We start from the raw sequence: 16,204 nt of genomic DNA, 5'->3' as shown, positions 1-16,204 counted from the left end.
TAAGCTCGTGACGGTCACCTGTGAAATGTTCGGTGAACTCCTGCTCCAGCTTGCCGGCTCTGTCGAAGGTTTTCCTGCCCTGCTCATCTGTCAGACGTTTGTTCATCTCCCTGCAGGAAGAACAGCACAGGACGTTTACTCCAGGTTCAGGTCTAAGGACTAAAAGTAAAACCAGTGTTGGACTCACATGATGTTCTCCACAGATTTGGGTTTGATGAAGATGGCGATGGGATGAAGCTGAGCCAGCTGGAGTCTCTTGATGGCGTTTCCTGACACATCCAGGATGCAGTGTTTCCCCTGAAAACACAACGTTAGTGAACATCTCCAGGGTTTCCAGAGAATGGTGTGAAGGAGAGCAGCAGTTGTCTGGACCAGCATGTCTGGTTGGTGTCAGAGGTCAGAGGAGAATGGACAGACTGGTTGGAGATGATAGAAAGGAAACAGGAAGTCCAATAAGCACTGGTTCCTACCAAAGTCTGCAGAACAGCATCTCTGAACACACAACACGTCCAACCTTGGAGCAGATGGGCTACAGCAGCAGAAGACACACCCGGTGCCTCCTGTCAGCTAAGAACAGGAAACTGAGGCTACAATTCACACACACTCACCAACACTGGACAATAGAAGATGGAGAAACGTTGCTGGTCTGATGAGTCTCCATTTCAGCTCCACATTCAGATGCTAGACTCAGAATCTGCTGGAAACATCATGAAAACATGGATCCATCCTGCCTTGGATCAACGCTTCAGGCTGCTGCTGGTGTAATGGTGGGGGGAAATTTTCTTGTCCCACTTTGGGCCCCTTAGTACCAGCGTGGCCTGGTTTAACCAGCACAGCCTACCTGAGTATTGTTATTGACCATGTCCATCCCTTTATGACCACAGTGGAGCATCTTCTGATGCTACTTCCAGCAGGATAATGCACCATGTCACAAAGCTCAGATCATCTCCACCTGCTTTCTAGAACATGACGATGAGTTCACTGGACTCCAACGTTCTCCACAGCCACCAGATCTCAGTCCAGTAGAGCAGCTTTGGGATGTGGTGGAACGGGAGATTCTCATCATGGATGCAGCCGACAAACCTGCAGCAACTGTGTGATGCTGTCATGTCGATATGGAGAAAACCTCTGAGGAAGGTTTCCACCACCTGCTTCCATCTGTCACACCAGGAATTATAAAGGCAGCCCAACCTGGTCCCAGAAGGTGGTCCTGGTGAAGTGGATGGTGGATTATACTGGTATCTATGGGATGAGCTATGATTTAGTTTTACAACAGGGTTGCATCCCGCAACTGTAGGAGCGCCGAAGAAAACAAAAATATCCAAACTCTAGTGGGGTTTTAAATTAAATGTACTTGTTGATAAAAAAAGGATTGAAATCCGGATTAAAAACCAGTTTTCTGACCTGCAGATTTAAAATTCATGACGACTAAATGTCAAACAGATCAGCTCTGACACAATACGTCGCCACGTTCGCCTTCAGAAAGTTCCTCTCCAGCAGATTCAACTTCAGCTGAAAGACTACATGAATCCCTCAAAGTTTTCGGCTTCGATAGAAACAGACTGAGTCGCTGCAGGAAGTTATCTAATGAAAATCAATTCTCAACCACAAGTATGAGCAAGAGTTACCATGGAAACATAAACCCCACAACAGACTGCTGTGAGGAGAGATTTTCTGGTACCTTCTCGGCCACCTCTCGGACCGACTGCACACTGGTCCCGTACAGGTGGTTGTTGTACTGCCCCGCCTCGATGAACTTGTGTTCCTGGATGTCCTTCTCCATCTGCTCTCTGGAAAGCACAAAGTGATAATCTCTGCCGTCCACCTCGTAGTCGCGCTTGGGCCGGGTCGTATCTGCAGAGGGGACGAGGAAATGGATCATACGGTCAAAGGAAACGCCGCCCCGATCCCAACCGGCTAGACATTTACTGGACCTACGTGGGACGCAGGACCCAAACTTGTCGGGGAACTCCGAGATCAGGTCGTCGTTGATCCGGTCCTTCATGGGGCCGAGGATGATGACGGGTCGGGTGTAGTTCACTGTGGAAGAGAAACCAGACCTGTCAGGTCCACTCAGACAGGAAGTGGGACGACCTGCGGATGAATCTGCTTCTGCTGTTTTTACTGAGTGAATATTCAGGTTTTTCCTGCTCATCACCATCCTGGGTGTTTGTCTGAAAACAGAACATCCGATTCTGGACCTCAGAGGTCCGTTCTGCTTCATCAAACTCCAACCGCCACAATTCTTCAACTTCTTAACCTCAAACATCATAAATACAACTTTCTACCGTCAGACGATTCCTGCTTAACTCCCTGCTGCAGGGTGCAGATTAGAACCTGAATATAAAGTCTGATTAAAGATTATTTAACCTGGATCTCATCAGTCTGGAGGTCAAGAGCCTGAAGTGTGGCAGCAAATCAGTTTATTATAAATAATTTTGTATTTTCACCAAATTTTTTTACCAAAATATTTTCATTTATTTTTAAACTTTGAGATTTTATTTCAAATAATACACTCTTTTGTCATATACCTTTTTTTTTCATTCTTTAATAATCCTAAAATAAAGTGAACTTATAGTCAGATCAAAACTATTAAAAATGTTTTTCTAACACCACTTTCTCCTCCATTTTTTTTGTACTGAGACAGATTTAAATAAACACACATTCATGCATCATTTGTAAAACCCCGATCCTTTACAAAGAAGGAAGCTTTGAAGTAAATCTGAGTAAATGAGGAAAGAAAACAGACGTGAAAATCTTAAAAAGTGACGTTTTATTTCCAGGAACCCCCACAAATTTCACTATTTCATGAAAAATATTCGTTCTTCTTGAATTTGATCTAAAGTGTTTGTATTAAACAACAGGACGAACTAATGAAGTTAATCAAAGTCAGATTTCAGCAGATTACTGAACCTTCGTCCACCTTTAGGCCTGAGAGACTCTGCCTCTCTAAGGTGCTCTTTGAATGATTAACCTGATTGGCTGCCTTCTGTTTTCCTTCAACATTTCAGACGTTTCTGCCATTAAATGTAAGATAAGTTTACTTTTGCTAATGAATTTGGTTTCTTTTTGGTTTCACTGAAGCAGAAATAAATAAAAACAAACTGTTTTGCCTCTTTGTCACATTCAGAGTAAAAACTTGAGCGTATCTACGTGGAGATCTGAGAGAAGCTCCTGACGTTGGAAATATGTTTAAAGCGGATGGAAGAAGTCGGAGGCCTCACCTTCCTGCTGAATGACGGGTTCATACGACAGGACGTACTCCTCCTGCCCACCTGAAAACACACACAGGTGTCAGCAGCGTTAATGCGACATCAGCTGAAGAGGAGCGATGGATGAAGGCTGAAAGGAGGATGAAGACTGGGTGTGAAGGAGGAGGCGCAAGCTGAGATTAAGTTAGTTTAAAGTTGGACGAACACTGACAGGCTGCAGCAGGTCCACGTGGAGCCCTCAACCCTGCGTCCTGACTGCAACTCACCAAATTCAGAGGAACTAAAAACCACATAAAGAGGATCAAGCGGATCCTGTGAGGCTTCTTCTCAGTGAGAACCAGTCGGTCTTAGAGCTGATTTATGGAATGAACATCCTCAGATTTTCTGCTCCATTACCAGGTGTTTGCAGTCAGGGCTCCTCAGATCATTAATAAACATTACAGAACATCAATAAATAAATCCAGTGATGTTCTCACTCAGTTATCAGACTGGTTGAGGGTTTCTGGCCTGTCGTTGTCTCTGAAGCTTTCAGTGAAGCGACTGCTTGGTTTTAAACTCAGAGTCAGTCACGTCCACAGACCGTCATGATGGATGAATGTTTGAATTCAGTCCACATAGATTCCGTTTGGATGGAAAACCAGGATGATTAACCAGCCCAGCCAAGCTCTAAAGACATAAAACTACACGTTAATGTTTGTATTCTGGTAACGTCACGTCCTCCTCATCAGTGGTGGTCAACCAGCTGATCGTAGACCGCAGTATGACGTGAACGTGTTCTTTATTTTGGAAAAATTCCTCATGTTTGTCGTTTTTGATTGTTGCAGTTGAACACATCATAAAAATGTCCTCTTCTTTACACGTGAGATGTGCTTCTGCCATTAAATTTGAGATGGCAGAAATGGCTAAATTAAAGCTGATGAGGCCATAAAAGCTGTTTTCTGGTTTTACTGGTCAGGTTGTGGTTGTGGTTGCTAAGCAAAAACATGCGAGCTGAACTCATTTAAACTTGACTTAATATCTTTGCTTCATCCACTGGGATGTCCTAGTAACCTGATAAAGACGACAGACTGGGCTCCTACGAAAAATCTAGACCATGGCAACAGCACTATAAAAACCCAGACTTCCAGGAGCAGGACGTGTCATGAAAGGTCCCAACATCTTCCACCATCCACACACCAGGAGGTTCTAGATTTTCAAGATTTTCCATGTTTCCATCTCTGCTTGGCCTTGGAGAAGCTGGTCTGAGGCAGCAGGTGGTTCCAGAAACCAGGAACTGGTCTGAGGCAGCAGGTGGTTCCAGAAACCAGGAACTGGTCTGAGGCAGCAGATGGTTCCAGAAACCAGGAACTGGTCTGAGGCAGCAGGTGGTTCCAGAAACCAGGAACTGGTCTGAGGCAGCAGATTGGTTCCAGAAACCAGGAACTGGTCTGAGGCAGCAGATGGTTCCAGAAACCAGGAACTGGACTGAAGCAGCAGATGGTTCCAGAAACCAAGAACTGGTCTGAGGCAGCAGATGGTTTCAGAAACCAGGAACTGGTCTGAGGCAGCAGATGGTTCCAGTAACCAGGAACTGGACTGAAGCAGAAGATGGTTCCAGAAACCAGGAACTGGTCTGAAGCAGCAGGTGGTTCCAGAAACCAGGAACTGGTCTGAGGCAGCAGATGGTTTCAGAAACCAGGAACTGGTCTGAGGCAGCAGATAGTTCCAGAAACCAGGAACTGGTCTGAGGAAGCAGATGGTTCCAGAAACCAAGAACTGGTCTGAGGCAGCAGATGGTTTCAGAAACCAGGAACTGGTCTGAGGCAGCAGATGGTTCCAGAAACCAGGAACTGGTCTGAGGCAGCAGATGGTTCCAGAAACCAGGAACTGGTCTGAGGCAGCAGATGGTTCCAGAAACCAGGAACTGGTCTGAGGCAGCAGATGGTTCCAGAAACCAGGAACTGGTCTGAGGCAGCAGATGGTTCCAGAAACCAGGAACTGGTCTGAGGCAGCAGATGGTTCCAGAAACCAGGAACTGGACTGAAGTAGCAGATGGTTCCAGAAACCAAGAACTGGTCTGAGGCAGCAGATGGTTTCAGAAACCAGGAACTGGTCTGAGGCAGCAGATGGTTCCAGAAACCAGGAACTGGTCTGAGGCAGCAGATGGTTCCAGCAACCAGGAACTGGTCTGAGGCAGCAGATGGTTCCAGAAACCAGGAACTGGTCTGAGGCAGCAGATGGTTCCAGAAACCAGGAACTGGTCTGAGGCAGCAGATGTTTCCAGAAACCAGGAACTGGTCTGAGGCAGCAGATGGTTCCAGAAACCAGGAACTGGTCTGAAGCAGCAGATGGTTCCAGAAACCAGGAACTGGTCTGAGGCAGCAGATGGTTTCAGAAACCAGGAACTGGTCTGAAGCAGCAGATTCCAGAAACCAGGAACTGGACTGAAGCAGCAGATGGTTCCAGAAACCAGGAACTGGTCTGAGGCAGCAGATGGTTCCAGAAACCAGGAACTGGTCTGAAGCAGCAGATGGTTCCAGAAATCAGGAACTGGACTGAAGCAGCAGATAGTTCCAGAAACAAGGAACTGGACTGAAGCAGCAGATGGTTCCAGAAACCAGGAACTGGTCTGAGGCAGCAGATGGTTCCAGAAACCAGGAACTGGTCTGAGGCAGCAGATGGTTTCAGAAACCAGGAACTGGACTGAAGCAGCAGATGGTTCCAGAAACCAGGAACTGGTCTGAGGCAGCAGATGGTTCCAGACACCAGGAACTGGTCTGAGGCAGCAGATGGTTCCAGAAACCAGGAACTGGTCTGAGGCAGCAGATGGTTCCAGAAACCAGGAACTGGTCTGAAGCAGCAGATGGTTCCAGAAATCAGGAACTGGACTGAAGCAGCAGATAGTTCCAGAAACAAGGAACTGGACTGAAGCAGCAGATGGTTCCAGAAACCAGGAACTGGTCTGAGGCAGCAGATGGTTCCAGAAACCAGGAACTGGTCTGAGGCAGCAGATGGTTTCAGAAACCAGGAACTGGACTGAAGCAGCAGATGGTTCCAGAAACCAGGAACTGGTCTGAGGCAGCAGATGGTTCCAGACACCAGTAACTGGTCTGAGGCAGCAGATGGTTCCAGGAAACAGGAACTGGTCTGAGGCAGCAGATGGTTCCAGAAACCAGGAACTGGTCTGAGGCAGCAGATGGTTCCAGAAACCAGGAACTGGACTGAAGCAGCAGATGGTTCCAGAAACCAGGAACTGGTCTGAGGCAGCAGATGGTTCCAGAAACCAGGAACTGGACTGAAGCAGCAGATTCCAGAAACCAGGAACTGGACTGACGTGTATTTCTCTGATTCAGTGATTAAATCTATCCCATCCTGGATGACGTAGACAGGTCTACAACATCACATAATTACCTTTTTGACGTTTCTAGAGCTGAACTCCATCTGAACGGCATCAGTTATTGTGATTTGGTTGATCTCTACTTTGTTCAGTGGAAGAACATGAACCTGTTAAAGTCACATGACTTTATTACCAACATCTACTGAGCAGAAACTAAAACTCTGAATCAGTGTGACGATCCAGCAGCTTGTAGAAGCTCCTTCAGCAGCAGTAAGTGGAAGTGGTTGACATTATCAGTCTCACATGGTTCTGGAAGAACTCTGGTCCACTTTTGAAGGATTGAACAAACCAGTTACCTTCAAACAGTCTTGTAATGATCCTGAAACAGAAAATTCTGACCTGCTGAACCTGTTTTGCAGAGAAAAGAGCAGGATCAGTGTTTTTATTGGGTAAATCAGAATGAATTTCAAGTTCTCAGGTCTGGAGATGTTCATTTCTAAAGTTACCTAATAAAAATATCTGTTCTGAAGCTTCTCTGACTTAAATTTTCTGTTCATATGAACCGAACCGGTTCCTTAAACTCAGATACGTGTTTACCAGATTTTCTGAGGATATTTTTAGTTGCAGGTTTCTCTAAAAATCAACGAGCTCTCATGTTCGAAGCTGCACTCAGGAGTCCATGCAGCAGCTTCGATGACAGGGACATTAACTGCGTGTGAGCTCATGCGGTTATCAGCCAATCAGCAGCCGGTGCTTGTTAGCGGCATCAGTGAGGGCGTTAGCGGTTAGCGGGTGATTGTTAGAGAATCGAAGCAAGCAGCGTCACACTTACGGTAGCTACTCTCGCTATCGCTGGCGTTAGACGTCACGTGCTCTGGAATTACAACAAAACACAGGACAGAGCGGGTCAGCTGCCAGCTTCCCACAATGCTTTGCTCCGAGCCATGGCCAGTCACGGCAGCAGATGAGCAATCACAGCAACACAGTCAGCTTGGTTTTCTGATTCTTCCCTTTACTTTTGTGACGAGCAGCTGAGTCAAATCAATGCCGCAATCAATACAGAATCAATAAGCAATGACTGAAAAACCTGGAAACCTGTCTGAGCACAAAGACAATACGATCCGGATTTTATCTGTTGATCTGAACTCCACAAATATGCCGACTTCATGGAATGTCAAAATGTGGAAGAGTCATCTTTCTCATTATCCGATAAAATTATTCCAAAAAATTCCTCATCATCATTCAGAGCAACGAGGAGAAAAATGTTCAAATGACCCAATTTAGACAAACAGACCTGACACACAAATATCTGATTAAAACACTAAAACTCCAGCTTTCATCCAAAAACTGGTCTTTTTCAGAACTCCCATCTAAGAGCTCCTATTATTATCTGAAATTTGTCAGACGGGATTCTCTAATCTCAGACGAAATTCACTCTAATCTCAAGCATATTTTCTAATCTCAGACGGGATTCTCTAATCTCAGATGAGATTATCTAACCTCAGATGGGATTCACTCCAATCTCAAGCGGATTTTCTAATCTCAAACATCCTGGAAAAGTTCTTATTCACTTAGAACCAGTACTTGTGGAACAGACTTCCTGTGAATCAACGGATGAGTTGAAGAGAAATCATCAGAAACAGTAAAATCGTGACATTTGAGATGAAATGGGGAGAGGAAATTGATGAATGTGAAGAGCTCCGGTCTGGAGGATCCAGGAAGGTCTGTGATGAGGAGGAGGAGGGAAGAAAGGGAAAGTCTTACACTGTGTCCACCAGGAACCAACTTCATCTGCTTTATCTTTAACTCAACATCTGATGTTATTGTTAAACAACCATTGTCTGGTTCTGGACAGGTACATTACCAACACCTGAGACCAGATACTTTCATTAAAACTCAGATTCTAACTGTCACATCCTTCTAATATATTTTATTTCTATTAAATTGTTTTAAACGTTGCAGACAAAAGAAACAGATTCGACGAATTGTAACGTCCTTATGTTTGCTGATTTTCTAGTTTAAAAACGAATGAGACAATACTTATTTAAATGTTTCTTAAACTAGAAAAACAACTCAGAACTACCAGGACGGATTTTAGGTAAACATTTTTGTACTGATACAGGGCCTTCGGGGGCAGCCATGATGGAATACTCCATTGGTTGCTATGGTGTTTCCCGCCCTTTTCAGGCAGCACTATTTGGTGAAAATTAGTCAGAAATTGAGACGAGCATGTGTTTGCTGTTTGCTGTCCGAAAGTTTGAGGCCATCTTTGTTTTATCTGCTGATCGAACGTGATGAAGCTGTCAATTCGAGATAATGATGCTCAAAAAATGTTCAAGCATGTCCAGTTTCTGCTTCCGTATGTTTCAGTTTTTTCTTCAGTTTTACTAGAGAAGATGAACCTGTGCCACATCGATGTGGGTCTGAAACTTTTCATGGAGGATCCTGGTGGAGACAAAGAGGCTGATGGGAGTGTTTCAGGAGGGGTGGGGGACACTTACTGTGGCCTTTGGACAGCACGTCCTCGCTGTTGTCCTGCGGTCAGCAGAGCCGAGAGAACAAGGTGGAGAAAAACAGCCACAAAAACACAATGTTACTGAGTTCCAGCGACAGACGGAGAGAGCAGAGGGAGCGCAGCCGGTCAGCGGGGCTGCAGGGCGGCCATTTTGGCTCCAAACAGGAAGAGGACTAAGGAACACCTGTCCAGGTTTTAGGTCAAGCCAAAAATGTCCTCAGTCTCCAGATTTCTACTGAACATTTTTTTATCTAATCTGGGAGGAAAACTGACTACTGTAGCCAGGCCCTGTTGCCACGACAACCAGCGCAGCATGCCGCCACCAGCTGATCTCTCTTCCTGCCGCCGACCAATTGTCTCTCAGACTCACCACCCCGCCTCCCCCGGCCGTGTTGTACTTACGGTCAACGTCGCTGGTCTCCTGCTCGCTCGCCTCTTTGCTCTTGTAGAACGGAAACTTTCGGGTAAAGAGGTTCTTTTTACGCTTGTCATTGAGGGACTGCTGAGGAGGAGGAGGAGGAGGAGGAAGAGGAGGTGGGGTGATGGAGTGTAAACAACAAGGAGGAGGAAGAGGGGAGATGAGGAGGTCTGAAGTTGGTTTGGGTAGAGTGAGAAGCTCTGTGTTCGAGTCTGTGGCTCAATGGTTCAGAGGAATTAATTAAAAAAATCCAGATTAAACTGGTTTAAACTGGATCTGCTGGGCTGTGAATCCATTCTGAACCACAGAATCGGACCTGTGCTGAACCACCTGGCCCGTTTCCACGCATGTGCAGATCATGTGTTGGTGTTTCAGAGGCTGGTTTGTCCACAGCGACAGTGAAAGCAGCAGAGCAGGATGAGGATGAGGATGATGAAGAGGGAAAACATGCTGAAGACATGCAGACAAGTGGATGTTCTGCTGTGGATCAGTACCGGTACCAGTGGTTCTGAACAGGATCAATGGAGCTGCTGAGCAGTGGAAAAACTCCATCCTGTCCAGGACCAGTCTCATAGTTACGTTTAACATCAGAGTCCTTTTACCTGCAGAAACAGCTGATTCTGGAATTTTACACCCTGCTGTTGCCATGTCACCATATCATCTGAGAAAGATTTACTAGAGATTGACTTGGTGCCCGCGGTGCAGTTGGGAGTTAAAGGCCTTGCTCAAGGGCCCAGAGTGGTTCACCTCTGCTGGCACACTAGGGACTTGGACCTGGGTCCTCCAGTCCGAAGCCCACCTCTGTAACCACTAGGCTACCACTACTACAAAAATGTGTTTTACAATCCAAAGGTTTAAAGGCCTCCTAGTTAGACTCCTGTAGATCATTTTTAGGTTTTTACAGAGGAGATTTTTCCCATCTCATTCACAGCCGGATTTACAGAACATTTCATCCCAAAGACACGACGAAAACCGGGGTTTTTCTGGGTGATAAAGAGAGATATCCAAAACCGCATCTGGGAAAACCCTAGGCTCTAATATGTCAACAAAACGCGTCAAGAACTTTGAACCTGGTTCAATCCCGTGTTCAGAGACGTGCACAAATTAGCACATTTTCTAGTCATGTAATATCTAAACATAAAATTTCAGAAAACTTAAACCAGGGACGTTTCATGGCTGTCTCCTTCTGTAGAGTCTCACCTTGAATATATCTGTTTCATTTCATTAGTGTAATTTTTATATTTAGAGTGTTTTTATTTGATCCATGCAGCAGTGTGTGGATAGGTCACGTTTTGGCCACTTGGGGGCAGTATACCAACTTTAAAACATAAAATCTGACAGACTAACAGATGATTAAATGAAAAAGGACAAACAGCCTAAAATCTTTAATTAATCGCAGATATTTTTTTTTCCAGCATCTTGTTTTAATTCATCTTAAACTCAGTTATCGTGCTGGATTCATCTTTAACTGACTTTCTTGTCTGAAGCTACAAAACTAAAACAAAAAGGAGGTAAAACCACTAATCACACCAGAGTTTTATCAGAGGTATTGATCAGCAGGAGGCGGGGCTTGTGGCATGATGGGATCACATGCTGCAGTTTGAGTGAGAAGGCGGAGAGAGGAAGGTGAGTGGTGAGGAAGAGGAGGAAGCAGACAGTCAGACATCAATGTCAAGCGTATCACTCTGTGAGGGGGGGGCTCATGCATGTTGAGGGAATTGGTGGGCTACGTTTTGGCGACGCGTGTTAAAGCGGCACACGGTTTAAAGGTGGAGGGAGGCGCTGCTGCGGCTTGGTGAAGAGTCTCAGAGATCGACATGCGGTTAACTGGCCAGCTGCTGTAAACATTAGTCATTAGTAGGTGGAGATCAGGTGGCAGCGGCTCAAACACACTTCATTTCCACACACAGCGTTTCTAAACCATCAAGACAAATTCATGCAACAGTTAAACCAAATAAACAGGAAATGTCTTAAAATCCTCAAACCCTCTGGAGTTTCCTCTGTTTGCTGTTTGGAAGCTTTTAAATTAACTTCTTACTTCACAAGTTCAGTTAATAAACTCAAAGTAAAGAAGGATGAAGCAGACCGATGTCAGGCTGCCTTCACATGGAATTTACTTTAAATGTGATAGAAAAAAATGGAAAGATGTAAAATTAAACCTTCTGTTCACATGAAAACCTGTTAAAAGGAATCAGTCAAAGTCTGAACCAGTTCAGAGGATGTTGAGCCTCCAGGGGGTTGACATGTTCTACAACGATGAAAACACGTCCTGCTATCAGGAAAAGGCTGAAACACAAAGCTGCTCTGCAGCAGGACTCACCCCTCGGTCCCGAGACTTGGCGTTGAACTTCACCGTCTTTAATCTCGCCCTCTCCTTCTTCTCCACCCTGCAGACCAACAGGACACCAGGTTTAGAGGTGGGCAGAGGTCACCCGTTCAGCCACCGTTTCAACACAAGCCTCGGACGTCCGCTGCCGGCCTGAAACTTTAGTCTACATCTCCATCCTTGGAACACTCTCCGTTTTAAATGACTTCCGGAGGAACCCTGATGGAACCTCCACAAGTTTCATGATTTGAACATTTAGAGAAACTAAAAATGACAAAAACATGAGGAATTTTCCAGAGATTAGAGATTTATGTACGATGCACATCAGCTATTCAGCTCAACACTGCCCCCCATGGTGGCCGCTGGTACTGGCCCGTTTGCCTGCAAGGACCCCGAAAACAGATTAAATCCTGTAAGTAACTGATGCAGAAGATGGACAAAATGCTTCGTATTTGTCTTTAGCATAGAGCAAAAATGGTCCTTATTGTCCTTTCCTCATCTTCACACTCAGCTTCTTTCATACATAAGTAAGGAGGAGGAAGTGACATCATGTGAGTACAAGCAATAGCTTGTTCAACCGCATCAAAGTCTGAGTTTTATATTTACAAAAATTCCCAACTTTTCCTCCGGTGCAGCTCAACCTCACCGCTGTTTTCTGTGTCCTGCTTCCTGTTTTCATCTCCTGGTAACAGCCTGCTGTTTGGATTACACCATCCTACCACCAGCTGCTAGCAGCAGAGCTGAGGCTCAGACTAAAGCATGAGCAGCATCTCGCCCAGACCTCAGCACGCCGTGTCGGCTTGAGAAACAAGGACGGACTACGTCTCCCTGCAGAGCTTTGAGCAGAAACATAAGCAGACCAGAAATCAGCTGCTGGTAGCTGGACTGACCGTCTCTTGCTGGGGATGACCCCGACCTCCTCCAGCTCTCCCTGCGCCGTCAGCTGGCGGGCTTGCCACCACTCGTCGTCCGAGGCGTTCACCACATGGAGGATGTCTCCGAACTTAAAGTTCAGGCCCTGACTGGGCAGACCCGAGTCCCTCGTCTTATCGTAGTCAAACAGAGCTCTACAAAAACAAACAAAAGCACACAAACACTCATCACCCCGTCTGCTTCAGACCGAGCTGAACGTCAGCAGAAAAAACGAGGAAGAATAAACAGATCTGGAGTTTTACTGAATAAATATCAGATTTATACGTGAAGCTAAATAAAAAATTCAAATTCATTTTGATTCAGAAAAAAACACATTTTAACTAAAGTTAGAACCAAACTCTCTCCATCCACTAATGAACAAACCAAACAACGTGTTTAATCCTGATACGAACAGTTTGGTTAAACCATCAATGGAAACACAAACAGAATCCAGCTCAGTTTCCTGCTGGTTTCATTCAGACCAGCCATGCTGCTGGGATGGATGCAGGATGGGGTTCAGCATCGTCTGAAATCTGAAGGAGACGTTGTCTGGACGGGAGCAGAGGATTCGGCGCACAGAGATTCCTCCTGGTTCTCTGAATCTTCTGATATTCTACACTGTAGATGGTGGCGCTTCTAGATCTGAGGACCATTTTTCTGAAATAGTTTCACATCTTTTGTCTCAGGTTGGTGAACCTCTGTCCATCGTTCCATCTGAGAGACTCTGCCTCTCTGAAATGCTCCTTTTATACCAGGTCATGTTACTGACCTGCTGCCATTAACCTGATTAGTTGTTTCTAATTTTTACCAGTTACTTTTCCAGCATTTTGTTTCTCCTGTTCCAACTTTTTAGTGTTGCTGCCATCAGATTCACTATCAGCTCATATTTTCCATCAGATACTAAAATGTCTCAGTTTCATCCTCTGAGATGATCTTTTTTTTCTACTGGGAATAAAACACGAGTTGGTGACATTCACAAATAATTGCATTCTGTTGTTATTTTATACAACGTTCCAACTTTTTGGGAGGTTGTAAACACTGATGAGATGAACACCACAATGTTGATGAGCTATCCCACCTGACGTACAACGACCTCTTCTGGCTCGTTCGCAGAGACCCGGACCCAGAACTGATGCTGCTGTTCATCATCTGCTCCCTCAGGTCGTGGATCTTCGCCTCAAACCGGCTGTACTCTGAACAGAGACGGGACAGCAGACATCAAACTGTGAAGCACGGAAACTTCCGCCCTGCCTTTTCAGAAACAGTTAGGCCCAGTCCCTGAACACTTCCGCAAAGGTTTGGAGATAAAGGTAAATGTTTTTGATCAGAAAAGTTGTTTTTAAGCCACTCTAGCCAATTTTGTTCAAAAATGCCTTCACGTATCTGAAGTGTTGTTACTCATTTGCATTTTTTCTGCCTAAGTGGCCACAAATGGCAGTTTGTGTTCCTGCAGCAGGATTTGCCTCCAACACTCAGCTGACGTCCTCAAAGAAAAACAAATCAACGTAAACGATGACGCTTCTGCAGCTATGACGATAAACATGTAGAATAATCCAGCAGAGTGAGTTAAAACACAGTTTACAGCCTCAGGTGACCCATCTCCCTCCGTTTTCTTCTGGTTGCCATAGAGACGATTTATATCCATGTAAAAGTGATGGTGGTGAAACTGGAGATTTTCAAACTAGAAGCGCTCACTAAGTCCACATAAAGGACGATGAGATTTGAGGGAGAAGCTCGGTTTGTGAAACCGTCTGCAGTTGTCCTGAAACCATCTGGAACGTCTAAAAAACGACGCCCGTCTTACATCTCTAACCAACTTTATTTATACTTTGATAAAAAGCTTATAAGTTTCTTCTCTGTCTGATGCTGAGAACGTTCCAGCAGAGGCGGAAACTTCTAACCAGGAAAGCTAAACATTTCCAGGACTTCTGGTCTGAAAGCGATATCTGGAATTCCAAGTATTCCAGGGAATTCTGCCTGGGCCGTGCTGGAGCTGGTGGTTGAGGTGATTAAAGCAACTTCAACCCAGATTCATTTAAGCTGATGGGTGACCAGTGAAGGAGACGTGACCCGCGACTCACCCTCCGGTCTGTACTGGGCGACGATGGTGACCGTCTGGCCGGCGTTCTTCAAGGCGGCGGCGGCCTGCTCATGGGTGGCATTCCGGAGGTCCACGCCGTTGACCTGGAAACGGAAACAAATTGGTCACAGGTCGAGTTTGATGTGAGACAACCACGCTGGGGAGGTTTACTCCTCACATCGTTCAGTTTTCAGACTCGGGGGCATCAGGTTTCAGAGTTGGTTTAATAATAAACATCATCTCAGAAGTAAGAACTTCTACCAAAGTTCCGGTTCTGAATCCTCTGAGACTTCACAAGAAAAAAAACTAGATCACTGTTTTTATTGTGCTACCACAGGTTGTTCAGCGTGCCTTCTTAGTTTAAGTCTTATGTATCCGACAGTCCCCCAATGCTATTAGCAATTATTACGAAGTTATGGTGTTCCACAGAAAAAAAACAAAGAAAGAGCAAAGTGAAACTTTTAAAATGTCCTGATGAAAGCGTTTCATTCAGCAGAGTCGCTCAAATCTCAGATAACATGCTGATGTTATTACAACCTACAAAGAACACTGGATCCATTTAAAGCTGTAATACGACTCAGAAATTCCTTCAGTGATGTAGATTCGGCTTGTTCAGCTGTGTGCGTTACCATGACGACCGAAGCGTAACTCCGGAGCAAGATGCTTCCATCTCCGCCTGCCTGAGAGAATCTAGAAAACTCTCATATTTCTGTCTGATTTTCAGCTGGTTGTCGTGTTTTCCGATACGTGCACTATGTCCTCTGATGGAAACCTGTGTGTGCGTGCACGTGTCTGTGTTCACTGCCGTGCACGCAGAGTGCAGCTATGACATGCCATCATGTAAACCAGATTAATATCATCACACTGTTTACTGTTTGATAAAAGGATGAAGTGGAAACCTGCAATAGAGGAAATGTGACTTTAAATGACCGTATCGGATTTATTTTAAAGTACATATGTGCGTGGTGACATCACTTCCTGTAGTGGAATGTCTTAGCATTAGCTGCTAATGTGAGCAGTAATATGCTGCAAAAGACTCTACAGGTGAATGTAATCCACACTGATGAATGAAATCATCTGAATTCTCGGCAAGAGAAGCTGATTTTGGACGGAGGCACCACTGGAAACCAGTTGTGTGTATATATGCCAAGATCTCTGCCAGCCTCGGTAAGTCAGGCGAGAGTAGGGTCACGAAAAAGAGGATATATTAAAAAAAAAAAAAAAAATCGATCTCAAAGTTTTATTAATAGATTTTGGATATATTAGATTTGAATCTATTAAAAAAATAATCTGTTTTTTAAAGCCAGTCCTACCAGATGATCACTGTTTTTGATAAGCTGGTCTACATGTCGTTCCCAGACTTTGAGACCAGAATCGGGGCAGAGCCTTTAGTTTCTTCTCTAAGCTACCTTCATAGGTCTGGAC

The 16,204-nt window shown here is 45.1% G+C and overlaps 2 protein-coding genes across 17 annotated transcripts in view; both read right to left on the bottom strand.

The window, feature by feature from the left end:
• The window catches only part of LOC121645098 (zinc finger protein 420-like), a 1,096,702-nt gene that overhangs the window by 545,858 nt on the left and 534,640 nt on the right, over nt 1-16,204 (bottom strand). The gene's annotated exons all lie outside the window — the stretch shown is intronic.
• LOC121645089 (discs large homolog 1-like protein) overlaps nt 1-16,204 on the bottom strand; it is a 117,346-nt gene that overhangs the window by 4,435 nt on the left and 96,707 nt on the right. For 11 of the 16 annotated variants that reach the window (XM_041993409.1, XM_041993412.1, XM_041993411.1 and 8 more), the window contains 11 exons: nt 14,781-14,883; nt 13,778-13,892; nt 12,678-12,854; nt 11,782-11,848; nt 9,446-9,545; nt 7,361-7,402; nt 3,225-3,275; nt 1,939-2,040; nt 1,682-1,854; nt 188-297; nt 19-110 (listed from right to left, as the gene is read on the bottom strand). In XM_041993409.1, the coding sequence (XP_041849343.1) occupies nt 19-110; nt 188-297; nt 1,682-1,854; nt 1,939-2,040; nt 3,225-3,275; nt 7,361-7,402; nt 9,446-9,545; nt 11,782-11,848; nt 12,678-12,854; nt 13,778-13,892; nt 14,781-14,883 (1,132 nt within the window). Of the gene's footprint in view, nt 1-18; nt 111-187; nt 298-1,681; nt 1,855-1,938; nt 2,041-3,224; nt 3,276-7,360; nt 7,403-9,029; nt 9,064-9,445; nt 9,546-11,781; nt 11,849-12,677; nt 12,855-13,777; nt 13,893-14,780; nt 14,884-16,204 lie in introns of all 16 variants that reach the window. The other 5 variants (XM_041993417.1, XM_041993421.1, XM_041993419.1 and 2 more) reach the window with 3 other exon arrangements.

This window comes from Melanotaenia boesemani, chromosome 8 (assembly GCF_017639745.1).
Source record: "Melanotaenia boesemani isolate fMelBoe1 chromosome 8, fMelBoe1.pri, whole genome shotgun sequence".
In the NCBI taxonomy this organism is placed as follows: domain Eukaryota; kingdom Metazoa; phylum Chordata; class Actinopteri; order Atheriniformes; family Melanotaeniidae; genus Melanotaenia; species Melanotaenia boesemani.
The sequence above is the reverse complement of the archived record's forward strand: the minus strand, read 5'-3'. Positions and strand labels throughout refer to the sequence as shown.